Genomic DNA, 14517 nt, shown 5'->3' on the forward strand with positions numbered 1-14517 from the left:
GATTAAAATAAATTATTTAGGAGTAATTATATCAGAATTATCAATCTTAACCATTATATTAAAATGGAAAGCTAATACTAAAACATTAAAATCTAAATTAAAGACAATTAAAATATATAAAATCATTACAAGAAATTAATGTTTAGTGTTGGCAAAAAGCCAAAAACTAATTAGTTGATAATGCAGGATTTGTACATCCGGTAGATTCTAAAATTATTGAACCCTACGTTGATTTTTTTTTACGTCGACCCTATATTTAACATGGGTTAAATGAATGTTAATTTATTATTAATTTTAAATTTATTTTTAATTAAATTCATTTAATGTAGACCAAATTCACGTTATTACTTGTTTTATTTAAAAATGTATTTAATTTACTATCAGTTTAATCGATGCTAAATAAAAAATATTTTTAATATTTATTTAATTTATTTCAATTTATCTGACATAATGACAATAATTTTAAAAATAAAGTTTATTGTACTATGCATCTATTTTCAACAAAAACATCATAAAAAATAAACAAATATTGTTGTAGATGAGTATAAATGGAATATATGAGTGTGTTAAAGGAGGTGAACATGAATAAATTAGGTGTGAATGAAAAAATTAAGTATAAATAAATGAAAATGATGGATGTGATTGAAGAGTATGAATGTGAATAAAGGAGATGAAATTAGCCAGAGAAAATAAGTACAAGAAGATTTATATAAAAAACGAATGATAGATAAAGAAATTTTTATCTTTAAAAATGTAGATCTTTGAATTAAAATAACCTATATAATTATTGTTTGTAAATTATTGAGATAAATTGATTCGTGATATATAAATTATTAAATAAATATTAAAAATATATTATATTAATCTCAATCTAATTAACGTTAACTTCAAAAAAATAATATAAAATTAATATTTGTCATATTGATATTATCTTAAATAAACATAAATACTAAAATTAAATAAAATTAGGTTATGTTAATATCAATGTCAATCGTTTTAATTAACATTGAGTAAATAGGCAAATATGTCACTAACACAAATACATTTACTTATAAATAGTTGGTGTTAGTTTACAGTCAACTAAGTTAATGTTATTAATATTAACAGAACTCTATTAATATCAACTAAGCTAACATAGATTTGACACACGAAAATGTTTTTATTTATTAAAACAATCTAACTCTACTATTATAGTTAACGTTGATTTAACTTAAATATATGTTTCGCATAATGTAAAATAAAATTTCAAAAGTAATTTTACAATTTTTTTTTTAATTTTAACATTTTACATCTCATTAAAATTGATTTAACCCTCTATAATAACATTGAAAACTGACTTATACTACTATTTAAGAGATAATATGATATTTCTTGTAGTGAATATGTATCAAAGAATCGTTGAGTTTTGAGGAAAAAAAATTAATTATTATACTTGATTACCATTATCATTATTAGGAAAAAAAGATAAAAAAAAAATCAAATATTTACTAATGTATAAAGAATGTAATATCATTTATTAAAAATATGGTTAAATATGTTTTTAGTCTCTATACTTTGGGGCGATTTTGGTTTTAGTCCATTTTCAAACTATGGTACAATTTAGTCCTTGAACTTTAGAAAACTCTGGTTTTAATCTTTCTTACCAATTTTTTTTAACTTTATTTGTTGTTTCAAACACGTTTCATTGTAGCATTTAGATTGTTTACTCTGTTTGACACATTTTTGTTTCAATGTTAACTAAGAAACATGGTTGAAACAACAAATAAAGTTAAAAAAAATTAGTAAAAAAGACTAAAACCAGAGTTTTCTAAAGTTGGAAGACTAAATTGTACCATAGTTTGAAAATGGACTAAAACCAAAATCATAGATACTAGAATCATATTTAATCCTTAAAAATATAAGAAAAATGAATGTATATTTAAAAACTATAATATATTTTTTATTACTTTTTGTTATTGATTTGAAAAATGTATTTTTTGTTGTTATTGATTTTCCTTTATTACTTTTTTGTTTGGTAGATAGGATCAGGTTTTCCGGCACCAATAAATATTACTCGGTGATTAAAATATAATTGTTGAGGGAAGCAATTCCCACGCGGAACACGAGTTTCTATAATTTAAACGTCATTTTTGTCAAAATAAAAATAGAATTTATGCGTCATAAATAATAAGGTAGGAAGGATGAACCTACCACACGATTTTATTTTTATTTAAAGATTTGTGATTATAATTTAACAAATAAAAAAAAAAAACAAACACTAATTTATCTCTCAAAGAAACATTTTCACCATAAACACATTAATAAAAAATATTTTTTAAGAAATATATCCTTTATCAATGAATAAATAAAAAATATTAAAGTATGTGAAAGAAAAAATAAAAAATATTTTGAATGAATTAGTTATTGTAATCATTAATTTGTTGGTTTGAGAAATAATGCATTGAGAGTGTGTACATGATGACTAACCAATTCAAACAACATGTGCGTAGGGACAAACGACAAACCAATTGTACCACACCAAATTTAAATACGATGCGACATATATGTTACTACTAATAAATTAAAACTCAACTTTTATTATAATATAACGTTGTTTTATATATGTTTATATAAAATCGTATTTTATTATAATCAAAGTTTTGTTTTAGTTGTATAATATATTTTTTATGGTTATTTAATCATGTTAATATTATTATCTGATTTTAATTCATATAAAATATTAATAATATAATTTTTAATCTAAAATCTTAAAATAATATTTTACTTTTATATAATATTTAGAAGAGATTCTACCTAATAAAATGTGAGTATAAAGTGTTTATAGATATTTTTGTAAAGACTTCAACAATTTAACAAATGTCTCCAATTTTTTATTTTCAAAATATTCCTCCTATACCTGAGTATTTCTCTTTCCTTAACAAAAGTAATCAATGTATGACTAATAAAAAAGTAATTTATAATTTAATTAATTTATAATATTATTTATCGTTTCTGGGTCTTTATCAAGATAGTTCTGGGCTTGAGTTCATTGGCTCATTCATCTTAGTAGAGTGAGAATGTTTAATCATACTAGAATAACAACTTTAAGGTAAGCGATGCATTATAGGTATCAATTTTGGTAGACTGACAATTTAATCGATTAGGCAGTCTACTAATAGTCACATATTATCCAGACTGAACATGTTTAAGCACAGATACTTAAAATATATTCCATTATATAATATACATTGCATCATCATCCAAGGACGAGACCAATACTGGTGTGGCTGAGAAGTACTTGATCATATATAATACATGGATCTTCATCAATGATGTTCAAACATTAAAAATATAAATTTTAGTTATTTCATAACTAATAAAAATAATTTAAAAAATGTCATCACACTTTTAAATGTTTTTTTAAGTTGAATGTTTTTTTTTTTCAATACACACCTAATCATCTTTAATGTAGAGTTCTCTTATCTGACACACCTTAGAAGAAAAAGTTACACTGTAATTTAAGTCTTTGGATAATAAAATTAAATAATTCTTTAGATAATAAAGTTATTTGGGAGTTTGACATAAATGAATAGTTCTTGCATGTTCAACAATGATAATAGAGTTATTTGGGAGTTTGACATAGATGGGTTTAATTTTATAAAAGGTGGCAAAATTCCTTTTCTCATGGGTCACATGATCAGTGGCCCCAGTGTCAATTACCAAGAAAGGGTACCTTGTCTGTCTTTTGTGTTATTTCTTTGTATCTGGTTGAACTTATGAGCATAATCATCAACCTTTTCTATCATTTTGAGAAGTTTTTGTATCTGCTCTGGGTAAAAGAATTGAAGGCAGCATTGGTGTTAATCTGGTTACTAGGTTGAACATCCTCTAGGCCAGAATTGCTTTAGCAGAATTCCAGTCAGTCTGGTTCTTTCTGTCTTGATTACTGTCAGTTCTTTTGCACCAAGATAGAACCATGCTTGGAATAACATTCATCCACAATATGATTCATTAAGTGGCAGGAAGAACACTATTTCCCATGGTTAAGATTTCTCCCTTTTCCTTTTCCTTGGCCACATGACCCAGTACCACGTCCTTGGTTCTTCCAGGTTTAGTTTGGTATCCAATTGTTGTTTATGTCAATAATATTGGCTAGAATTCTCGTATCAACAGTCTGGTTGGCAGTGACAATGTCTTGTCTTTCTTGTTGCATGACAAGAGAGAATACGCGATTGATGTTGGGAAGAGGATCCATCAAGAGAATCTGGGTTCTGAGTATTATAGGTATCATTCAATCCCTTTAAGAAACATATAACATGCTCTATTTCTCTGTACTTAAGAGAAACCTTTGAGAGCTCACAATTACAAGGGATGTCACATGTATAAGTAGATATGGGTCTAAGAGATTCTAATTCCTCTCAGAGGATCTTTAAATTTGTGAAAAACTAGCTAACATTTCTTTCTCCTTGCTTGATTGAATGAATGTCTTGGAGTAGATAAGAAATTTTGAAATAGTCACCTTTAGATTATCTTTCCTTCAATTCGTCCCATAACTCTTTGGCATCTTCAACATACACTAAAATTTTTGCAATCTTCAAAGAAAGTGTCTTTATTATCCAAGAAAAAACCACCATGTTGCATCTTTCCCATGCATCAAATAAAGCCTCATTTCTTTGAGGTTTCTTGATCGATCCATCAATGAACTTGATTCTTATTTTTGGAAAGGAGAGTTCTTCTCATGCTTCTGCTCCAAGAAGAGTAATTAGTTTCATTTAGGACTTGAGAGATGAGAGTAAGTCCTGAATTCTCCCCAAGATGTAATAAAAAGGACTGATAGGATTAGTGGACTAATCTATGTAGTCCATCACAGTAAGAAGAGGCCAAGAAAGTAGTAAGATTGCACAAAGAAAGCAAAAGGAAAGGATACTAGCACAACGGAAGCAAAGCATGTATTAAACCTATTCTGATACCATTTTAAAAACGATACTCTTCTAAAAAAGAATCCTCGAGAAGCTCTTGGTCACGCAAAAGAAAGAAGCGACCATGGAGAAATCGAATGCGAAGATCGAGAACGTCAAGAAAGATAAAAGCAACGAATAGGAAAACTCAATCCAGACTTTTACCATGTCTAAATATAAATGTCTATCTTGTTACAACTCAAAAGAAAAAAAAGAAAAACCTTATATATAGAGTTCTTTTGAAAAAGGAGGAAAATTAAAAAACAAACACCCCTAAAGAGTAATCTAATCGATTATTTTAGTTCCAATAAATTTAATTGGTTTTTCAAATCGCACAAAATAAAATAACTTTTTAAAATTTAATTGATGTTTAACACAAAATAAAATAACTTTCAAAACTCTAGTTTATCTTTTAAATCACCTTCTACCAAAACAACATAACAAATAGTGTTATTTATCTCCGTTTTCTATGAAAGGATATCATTTTTTTTTCTCTTTTTCTCTCTCTTCCTCCTGATCTTCCATGATATTAACTTTCTTTCTCAATCAATCAATGACATTGTTTTCTTCTCCAATTTCACCATACTCCTAATTCATTCACCACACTCCAATTTCTCAGCTATAAAATTATCCAATAAAATCCTCTTTGTATCACTCTCAATTACCCTTCTCTTAGCAATTCTGTTGCTTATTCTATTTTGATAATGTAAATAAAAAAATCATTATATTTTTAATTAATTGTATTACAAAAAGAGGTTAAAGTCTTTTAACTAAAAGGTTTTTGTTAAGTTACTTGATGAATGCTTTCAGTAGTTTCCTTTTCCACTTACGAGGCCTTAGTTGGTCTTTCAGACCATTTATTAAAAAAACAAAAAAAAAATAGTATTACTTACACAAGTTTTTTCAGTGATAGAATGTTAATGTATGTTTTGATAATCTTATTCTTATTATCATTATTATATTTTGCTACAAGTAATCTTAACAAATACTTGTACGAATTATTATATTTTGCTACAAGTAATCTTAACAAATACTTGTACGAAGGTTATACTAATTTATACATATTACTTTATAGGAATGTGATTTAAAATCTTGAAAATATCAGTCTTTTATGAAAGATTAGTATAACCTTCCTACAAGTATTTGAAATTTTTTAAACAATTTTTAGAACAAAATGTGTGAAATACATTACAGAACTCCTTTTTTCAGAATATATTTCTAGAATAAATTTTTTAGAACACATATAATATTTTTCAAAATGGGTTTTCCAAACATTCCTACATGAAATGTATTATATATGTGAAATATTTTTTGACAGTAGTGATGTGGTGCAATAGTAAAGGGTTTTTTCTTTTAAATGTCTAAAGTCATTAGGAGGTCAAAACTAGGGCAATTGCTTTTAACACCTCATCAAATTTCTTCTTGCACTCCACAATACAAGAAAAAATTATTCAAATACCGCTGCAGCGAAAATGCTAAGAATTCATTCTAAAAAGTATTTTCTGAAAAATATTTCATGTGTTCAAGAAAGTGTTTTTGGAACACAATTCATATTGACGAATGTTGAAAAACTCATTTTGAAAGATATTATATGCATTCCAAAAAGTTTATTCTGGAAATATATTACAGAAAACGAGTTCCAATAATTTTTTTTTCGAAAATCTTGTTTTAAAAAATTTATTCTGGAAATTTTGTTCCAAAAATGTTATTCCAAAATTTTTTAAAAGTCTGTTCAGAAAGCCTGTTCCAAAATTAGTAATCCGGAAATCAGTTTTCCAAGGATCAAATGGTCGTTTTGGAATATTGATGAGGTGCAGCAAGAAATTGATGGGCCCAAACTAGTTGTATAAGTTTATTATATAAGTTAAATGTAAAAGTTTATTAAATATCAAAATATCATATTATATTGTTAATTAACACAAAAAATATAATTAAATAATAACATTTATATTTTATATTATTAGTTGAAAGAAGCTTACTTTTTCAACTGCTCAAATCGTTAATTATGGTTAGAGTATTCAGATTTAGATACACAAAACTCTAATACTGACAGAGGAAGAGAATCAGCCAAAATATGCTGTCATTCCTAGTCTTTGTATGAAGCCTGGAATCAAGATTATAGTGTCATTTTATGCTAAAATTTACTTTCATCTAAAAAGCTTTGCCACAAGCTTTTCATAAAATTCCCCCTCCTACTGTAGGTTTAATTGGAAATCCATTTCATCAAAACCCCAAACAGCACCATTGATTTTCTGAACAAAAACACATTTATAAATTATAACCACAATACTTTCTTGACTCTCAAAAGTGCTTCTTTTGTGCACATATATATTCAAACATAAAAGACTAAACATCATCACTAATTACAAGCCATAATCAACTTTACTAATATACCTTCAAAGTACACGGCTGCAATGAGAGCTGAGGAAGGTAACAAACAATGAAACATACAAAATATATCATCAAAGATACCAAAATTCATCATACGGCACAAACAACCTTTTCCGAATAAGGTAATAATAGTAAATTTAAGTCTAACTTATCTCATAAAATCGGTTTGAAAAATAAAATTTACTTTTAATCTATAAGAATTCCATCGCACCCCTCACAGATGAAATTAGATATTTATGCAGTAACATAAGTCTAACAAAATTTACTGTAATGAACACTGATATGATATCCTCGTCACACAAAAAACCACATTCAAAATGAGATTTTCAGTCCAGCAAACCAAGGAAACACAAGATGAGGTTTGGTATTCACTCAAAATCATATCCAGCAAAGCCCATCACAATTCATAAAAAGAGGCAAAAGAATCACAATTTTTTTAGTGGCATCACAAACTATATTCATCACAAGGTAACTCAATAAATTACACACTAAACCCGCAGCCATAGTAAAAATGAAAAAACATGGCATGAAAGCAATACTCTGCAACCTGCAAAAGATACTCAGTCACTACCATCAACACTACCGTATTTGACATAACTATTACAATCATTTTCTAATGTAATCTATGTTATTTCTTTATCCCTCAAAGTTTGATATAATTAAAAGATATTAGAGGTTCTGTTTCGCACTCTAACCGCGTGATGATCTTTCTTTCATATAGGCACATATCGTTTCAACGCTTGCTTCCCCGCCACGGCCACTCCCACGACAGCGCCCCCCACCGCTCCGGCTACCGCCGCTGATCTCACCCCTCTCGCTGCCCGGTACAGTGCGCCGGTGCCGAGCCCCGCTGCGACGCTGTTCCATACGTCGTCGGCGTCTCTCGCCGCCTCGATTCCGCTCTCGATTCCGGCGTAGAGTAACCCTAGTATCCCGACCCGGTTTCCCCAGACCCGACCCGAGTGTCCCGCCGCGTTCAGGACGCGGTTGATTCGGAGCTTCGTTGTGTCGCCGGATTCGAAGGCCCTGACGCCCTCTACGAGTCCTGAGCCGGCACCACCAAGGGCTCCGGCCAGGTAGCCGCATCCGGTGTAGAAGGTGAGGTTCTCGCCCCATGAGCGGCGCTTGCGGCGGGCCTCTTCAACGAAGAGGAACTCCGGCGAGGTTGGGAGGTGGTAGAGGTTTCGAATTGGAGCATCGAGATCCTTGTAGGGATCGTAAGCTCGGGTCCGGGTCTTCGGGTCTGACATGGGGAGAGAGGGTTTTGCAGAAGCTAGGGTTTAGGAATACAAAGTTGATTCTCAAACCATAAAAGAAAACAAAACTCGGTCCGTTAAAGAATCTGTACAATTAGATTCGGTTCGATTGGAGTATGGACCGGGACTTCAGCTCGAACCGGAAGTGAGTTTTAACGAATAAGAACAAGCAGGATTTGGTTCAGTATTACTTGTACGATTCCACATTATTTATGAATTTAAAATTTTCTAAAATTTATATATATATATATATATATATATATATGTTATTTATTATTTAATAATAATAATTAGTTTAAAAATCATCTTTAACGTGTATTCTGATCTAAAACCAGTTCATATTATTTTTATTTTATGGACTCGTTTTGATTTGACACCAAATGCAGGATAATTGGGAAACGATTTTGGTAAAATATGGTGATGGTTAAAAAAGGTGAAAATAGTTAAAATTTGTTTACATGTAAAGCCACCAAACTATTTTTTTCTTATAATTGAGTGGGGTTAAATATGTTTTTTTGTCTCTCAACGTCGTTTTTGTGTTTAGTCCCTCTTTCAAAGTATAGTACAATTTAGTCTTTCAACTTTAGAAAACTTTGGTATTAGTCCTTTTTACCAAATTTTTTTAACTTTATTTGCTGTTTCAAATGAGTTTCTCAGTTAACATTGAAGCAAAAATGTGTCAAAATGTGTAAACAATCTAAATGCTATAATGTAACGTGGTTGAAACAGCAAATAAAGTTTAAAAAATTTGGTAAAAAAGACTAAAACCATAGTTTTCTAAAGTTGAAGGACTAAATTGTCCTATACTTTGAAAGAGGGACTAAACACAAAAATGACCAATAGTTGGGGGACGAAAAACATATTTAACCCTAATTGAGTGATAAAACACCAATTGTTAATTTTTGGTTATTGATGAACTTGATCTCAACAATTTGACTGTTCATGGCAAACAGCCTGTCAATTTTTAACTTTGATATTCCAATGTCAACACTATGGCATAGTTACCATGTTTCTCTCTTACAATAATTTTTCCACCATTATCATAAATTGGTTAAAATAAAAAATTGAATCAATCATCATTTGTAGTAATAATTTAAATCAATTAATAATACTCGGTTGATTAGCCTTCACGCTTGAAAAGATGTTTCTATCTATTTGAAGTAATGCATAATTGAGTTCATAATTATTCGATATAATGTGGAATAAGAAGGATAGACCCCAATTTTACCTTAAAAACTTGTTTCTGAATGAAGTAAAATAAAATTGTGGACTAAGAACAGCATAAAATCTCTACCTGCCTCTCTTCCTTCCTTTCCTTCACATTTCTTTCTACCTCCTTCTCATATCTGTGAAATGCAACAGATGCTTAGTTTATCTCTGAGAACCAAGACTCTCTCCAGTTGCATTCATCTGAATACAGAATGAATTACGCAAACTGTCCACTGATAAATTAAATAACTTTGTACAATAGCATTTAATAACATTCAAAATCTTTGTCAGTCAATTCAACATCCAAAACTGCCCATTTCAAATGCAACTCATAAACAACTCCAACCAAAGAAAAGCATTCCAACAACTATAAGTCAGAATTTGCTTACACAAAAATCACTGCTAATATTCCTCTATACGAATTTCAACCCTGTGTATGTGTGTGTGAACAATTATGTTACAAAAAAACTGTTTAACAAATCAAATAAACTAAGCAAAAAACATTTTCACCATTTATGGGGTGGTGAAGGTCCCAAGATTGGACCTTCCAATCCCCTGCCTCTCATTCATGGAGTTCATCTTGGCCATCCTCAGACCAGCCCTGAAGCTCTCGATGAAGTTGTGAGCTTTGGTATCAACATCGGGGCTAGGACAGAACAATGAGGGTGCACTCACACTCGCAGAATCTTCACCATGTTTGGCCAAAGGACTATTGACTTGGCTTGTTTCATCATGGGTTCTAGTTGTTGGTGTGTCCACACTAACTTCATCCAGATCAGGTGATCCACTACGTGAACTACCAATGCTGTCAACCCTAACATAGTCACCCTGCACCCGGAACTTCCACCCTGGCAACTTGAACGGCGGAAGCGGCGGCGGCGGAGGAATAGGGTTTAATGGTGACTCATTACCGGCCATCATCACATTATTTTTCAACCCAGAGGAAGAACCAGACTCCCTCTTGTTTGATTCCCCTGTTATTGCCACACGAACATTGTGGGTGGTTTTGTGTTTCCCTTTCTTCAAAGAAAATAAGTTCTGAAAAACTTTAGGTGGCGGGGGCGGCGGTGCCGGCGGTTGTGGCAATAACGTTTCAGAATTCAGAATGCTTTCAAAATTTTCAATGCTTCTTTGCCTCAGTTTTTTCTTCTTCCCTCTTAAAGATGTCAAGAACTCTATAGTAGCAGTCCCTCTTTTCTTCTTAACCTGCCCCGTCTTTGCCTCCGCCGGCTGCGAAGGCGGAGGCGGTGGTGGCGGCGGTGTACTCTTTACAGCCGAATAATTTCTTTCCGGTTTGGCATTCCGTTGAACACCCTTCGTTCGGATCCTCGGCAGAGGATGAGACGCCGGCGATGGTTCTGAACTCTGCGAATCTAAATTCTTTATTTCAAATTTCTCGATGGTATCCTCTTGAAACGTTCGCTTGGCGTTTCTCCGGACACCGTGCGTTCTCGTCGCCGGAGGCGGAGTAGATGGCGGCGATAGTGAAATCTCCTCCACAGCTGAATCATTTGTTTCGTGTTTCTCCACAACTTCCGATCGATGTAATCGGTTGACATTTCGCCGTACAACTTGCGTTCGAATCGCCGGCGGTGGTTGTGAAACCGTCGCATCTAAATCATCCGTTTCATGTTTGTCCCAAGTTTCCACCCGATGCACTCGGTGGACATTTCTCCGAACAGTCTGTGTCCCTTGTTGCGGCGACGCCGTGACAACATTGTCAATTCCTATTTCTTTTACTTCTTCTTCGGCATCGTTCCTGGGGTGCCGATGCTGCAGGAAGTAAGTGTCATCATAGAACCGAAAACGTTCATCGGCGGCGATCGGTTGGCGGAGATCAGGGTAGGAGCTGAAGCTCCTCAACCTATTAAACGATCGACGAGGAGTGTGACCATAAGAGTAGTCGTACTGGTACCAGGTTGGCGGCTGCGTGGAAGGGTTGGAAAAAGTTCTACCAGAACGGGGGGTCAGGGTTTCGGGGGTGGTGTTTCTGCCGAGGAAGCCGCAAATAATGGCGAAGAGCACGAGCACGAGGTTGAGAAAATCCCAGCTGTTTTTCACCGTACGAGGTTTAAAGATGTTGGAGGCGAACGATTGCACTGTCGGAACCACGATGAGCGAGAACACGAGCGCGAGTACGATGAAGAGTACGAGGAGGGACGTGGAGGTGCGTAAAAGAGAGTAAGAGCGGCGTAGGCGGCGCCGGTCCCGGTACTCCGCCGCCCAGAACGGCGGCATTGTACACGTGTCTCCATCTTGTTCCATTGTGTGTTGTGTAATGACTTAATACGATGTGCTTTACCGTTTGTGTCTTTTGGGGTAGTGGAAATTGAAAAAAATAGTGTGCTTTGGTTGATTGATGATGCTCTTTTCTGCTTTGCTTTGTGTGAGGTTTGTTTCTGCTTTTTTTGTGTGGTTTGGTTGATTTCTTAGGTTAAATATTGGTGGGTTAGGAACGTGAAAACGAGCATAGAAAGTGCTGGCGATACCGTGTTGTTTGTCGTTTAGTGGAATGTGACAACCTATTACAGAGAAAACAGTGGTAAAGCATGTGAGCATTTTGAAACAACGTTTCCAAAGACCTTGACTTCACTTTATTAAACTTTTTTCCTTCATTTATTGGGTTAATTTTGCAGAATGCTCCTTCTACTTTCTTCTTCATGCATGGAATGAAATGAAAGATAACTCAGAGACGTATTTGCATTAACTAACAAAGACGTAGACAGCGAAAAAGGATGTGCATGGAAAACAGAGGTTTTGTTTTCAAACCAAAAACAACGATTGACACGAGCACATTGGAAGAAAGCGCGTTTATGTGATTGTTGTTTGAAAGTTTTGTTGCTTGTGTGAGAAAATTATACAGCTTCTTGTTAATAATCAGCTAAGGCATTTTTTCTGTATTCTTTGCCTTTATTATGTCATCTAATAAAGTATATCTTTCATCCTAGTTTGTCTTAAGCACTTGTAATGCCACTTTTTACTTTATGACAAAATATACTTTTTCCTCTTTCAATCTCATTGGGTGCGTAAAATGAGCTATTACTTGTGTTAACATTTTATGTGTACTGATGAAATAAAGCATGTTTTTCTAAAAGGATAATGAAACTGAGACAATATTTTTTTACAATATTTAAACATTATTTACGTGTTATTTTGTAATTAGTTCAAAATTATTTTATAATGAACAATAATAATCATAAATACTATGATGAACCAATCACAGAATGACACATAAATAATATTCAAGTTGTAAAAAAAAATATTGTCTAAATATCATTATAATTTTCAACCAAATGATTGCAGTAAGAAAGAAAATGATTTTAACTATAGGGCTCAAAATTTCCCTTCTTCGATTTTTTCTTGAGAAGATGAGTGAGGACAGGAGAGAAAATAAGTGCATAAATACTATTTTTATTTTTATTTTTGTTGCGTTTATTATTTGTGATCCTTTTGTAAATTTGATTTTTTTTACTATGTTTAAATAGTTAATGGAATATGAACATTATATCACGTATTAGTTATTTTTTTAATTTTTTTTTAAATTAAAAAAGTGGACCACCTTAAATAAAAAAAAAATTAGAAACTAAAATAGAACTTAAAGCTTAGTTTAATGAGAAAAACACAAAAGAAAACCAATCTCAAATGACTCATTTCTAAGCTAGAGTTACGAGCCATTCTAAAAAAAAAAAATTAATTTCTATAATCAAGTTTGATAACGGCGAAAAGATTAGGACCAAACCCAAGAGATATGTGAAGTTATAGGTAATTTGCAAATGGTTTTGGAGGTGGAGGCTCTAGCATATCATGTTTGAGAATTAATGACTTTGGTTTGTGTCTTCTTGGTCTAAACCAACTTTAATAGGATAGATATTTATACCACCTTCAAAAGGGTGTTTGTGTTTCAACTCAATATACAAGATAAATGCCTTTAAAAGTAAGAGTTTTCCTCTACTATAATTTTTATTGTATATTTAGTCTATATCAAATATCTAATAATAAAAGTTATAGAATTTTATTAGTCAAATTTAGTGTAAGTAAGAAAATTGTTTCTACATGTATTCGCAGGTAAAATCTGTTACGAGTAGTTAGTATCCACGAATATTTATTACTCGTCTATAACAGGTATTTTAATACTGGTTTATAAACGGGTCGGGTGGAATATTATACTATGCGACCTGCAGGTATATGTTACTTCCAAAAATAAAAATAAAAATATATATTTTATTAAATTTAAAATAAAATTATTTTATATTTTTTAAATTTAAAATAAAAATATTTTATATTTTATTAAGTTAAATTTTGTTAAAAAATAATTTATATTTAACTTATATTTTATACATTTTTTTGTAATTTTATTTTTAAAATGTATAAAATATATACCCGCAGGTTTTTTTAAAACGGGTATCTGCACGGGTAGCGAGCGAGTTGTTGATTGAGTTTTCATTTGCAGGTCAAGTTGCGGTAGACACTATTTGTGTCCGACCTGACCCATTATTAACACTAGTCAAATTTAAGTGAATTTTAAACATCTAATTCAATATCACAAAGTTAGTTTATGAAACAAGATTTATACTCGTTTTAAGGTCCAAACAGATAAAGCTTGTGCTTTAGACCTTCTAGAAAAAAAAAAGTTTTCTTTAATTTTTTATATTAAATTAATTATAAAATTATGTTTGAGAACCAAAAGTTAATTAAATTACCAATGACTATTAATTTTTAAAATA

At 31.6% G+C, this 14517-nt stretch overlaps 2 protein-coding genes across 3 annotated transcripts; both read right to left on the reverse strand.

Moving 5' to 3' along the window:
* Window positions 1-7711: 7711 nt before the first annotated feature.
* Window positions 7712-8687, reverse strand: LOC106773803 (mitochondrial import inner membrane translocase subunit TIM23-2). The gene has a single exon (XM_014660557.2). It carries the CDS (start codon window positions 8576-8578, stop codon window positions 8042-8044), a length of 537 nt encoding a protein of 178 aa, XP_014516043.1. The 5' UTR covers window positions 8579-8687; the 3' UTR covers window positions 7712-8041.
* Window positions 8688-9713: 1026 nt separating this feature from the next.
* LOC106773586 lies at window positions 9714-12245 on the reverse strand. 2 transcript variants are annotated; one of them, XM_014660289.2, is made up of 2 exons: window positions 10304-12244; window positions 9714-9930 (listed from the first exon to the last, which is right to left on the reverse strand). In XM_014660289.2, exon 1 carries the CDS (start codon window positions 12056-12058, stop codon window positions 10307-10309), a length of 1752 nt encoding a protein of 583 aa, XP_014515775.1. In that variant the 5' UTR covers window positions 12059-12244; the 3' UTR covers window positions 9714-9930; window positions 10304-10306. The 2 variants fall into 2 exon arrangements, with proteins under 2 accessions (XP_014515775.1, XP_022642039.1); XM_022786318.1 differs by lacking the exon at window positions 9714-9930 and adding an exon at window positions 9946-9994 and having other exon boundaries at window positions 10304-12245.
* Window positions 12246-14517: the final 2272 nt, after the last annotated feature.

The sequence above is a fragment of the Vigna radiata genome, chromosome 9 (genome assembly GCF_000741045.1).
Source record: "Vigna radiata var. radiata cultivar VC1973A chromosome 9, Vradiata_ver6, whole genome shotgun sequence".
NCBI classification, from domain to species: Eukaryota; Viridiplantae; Streptophyta; class Magnoliopsida; order Fabales; family Fabaceae; genus Vigna; species Vigna radiata.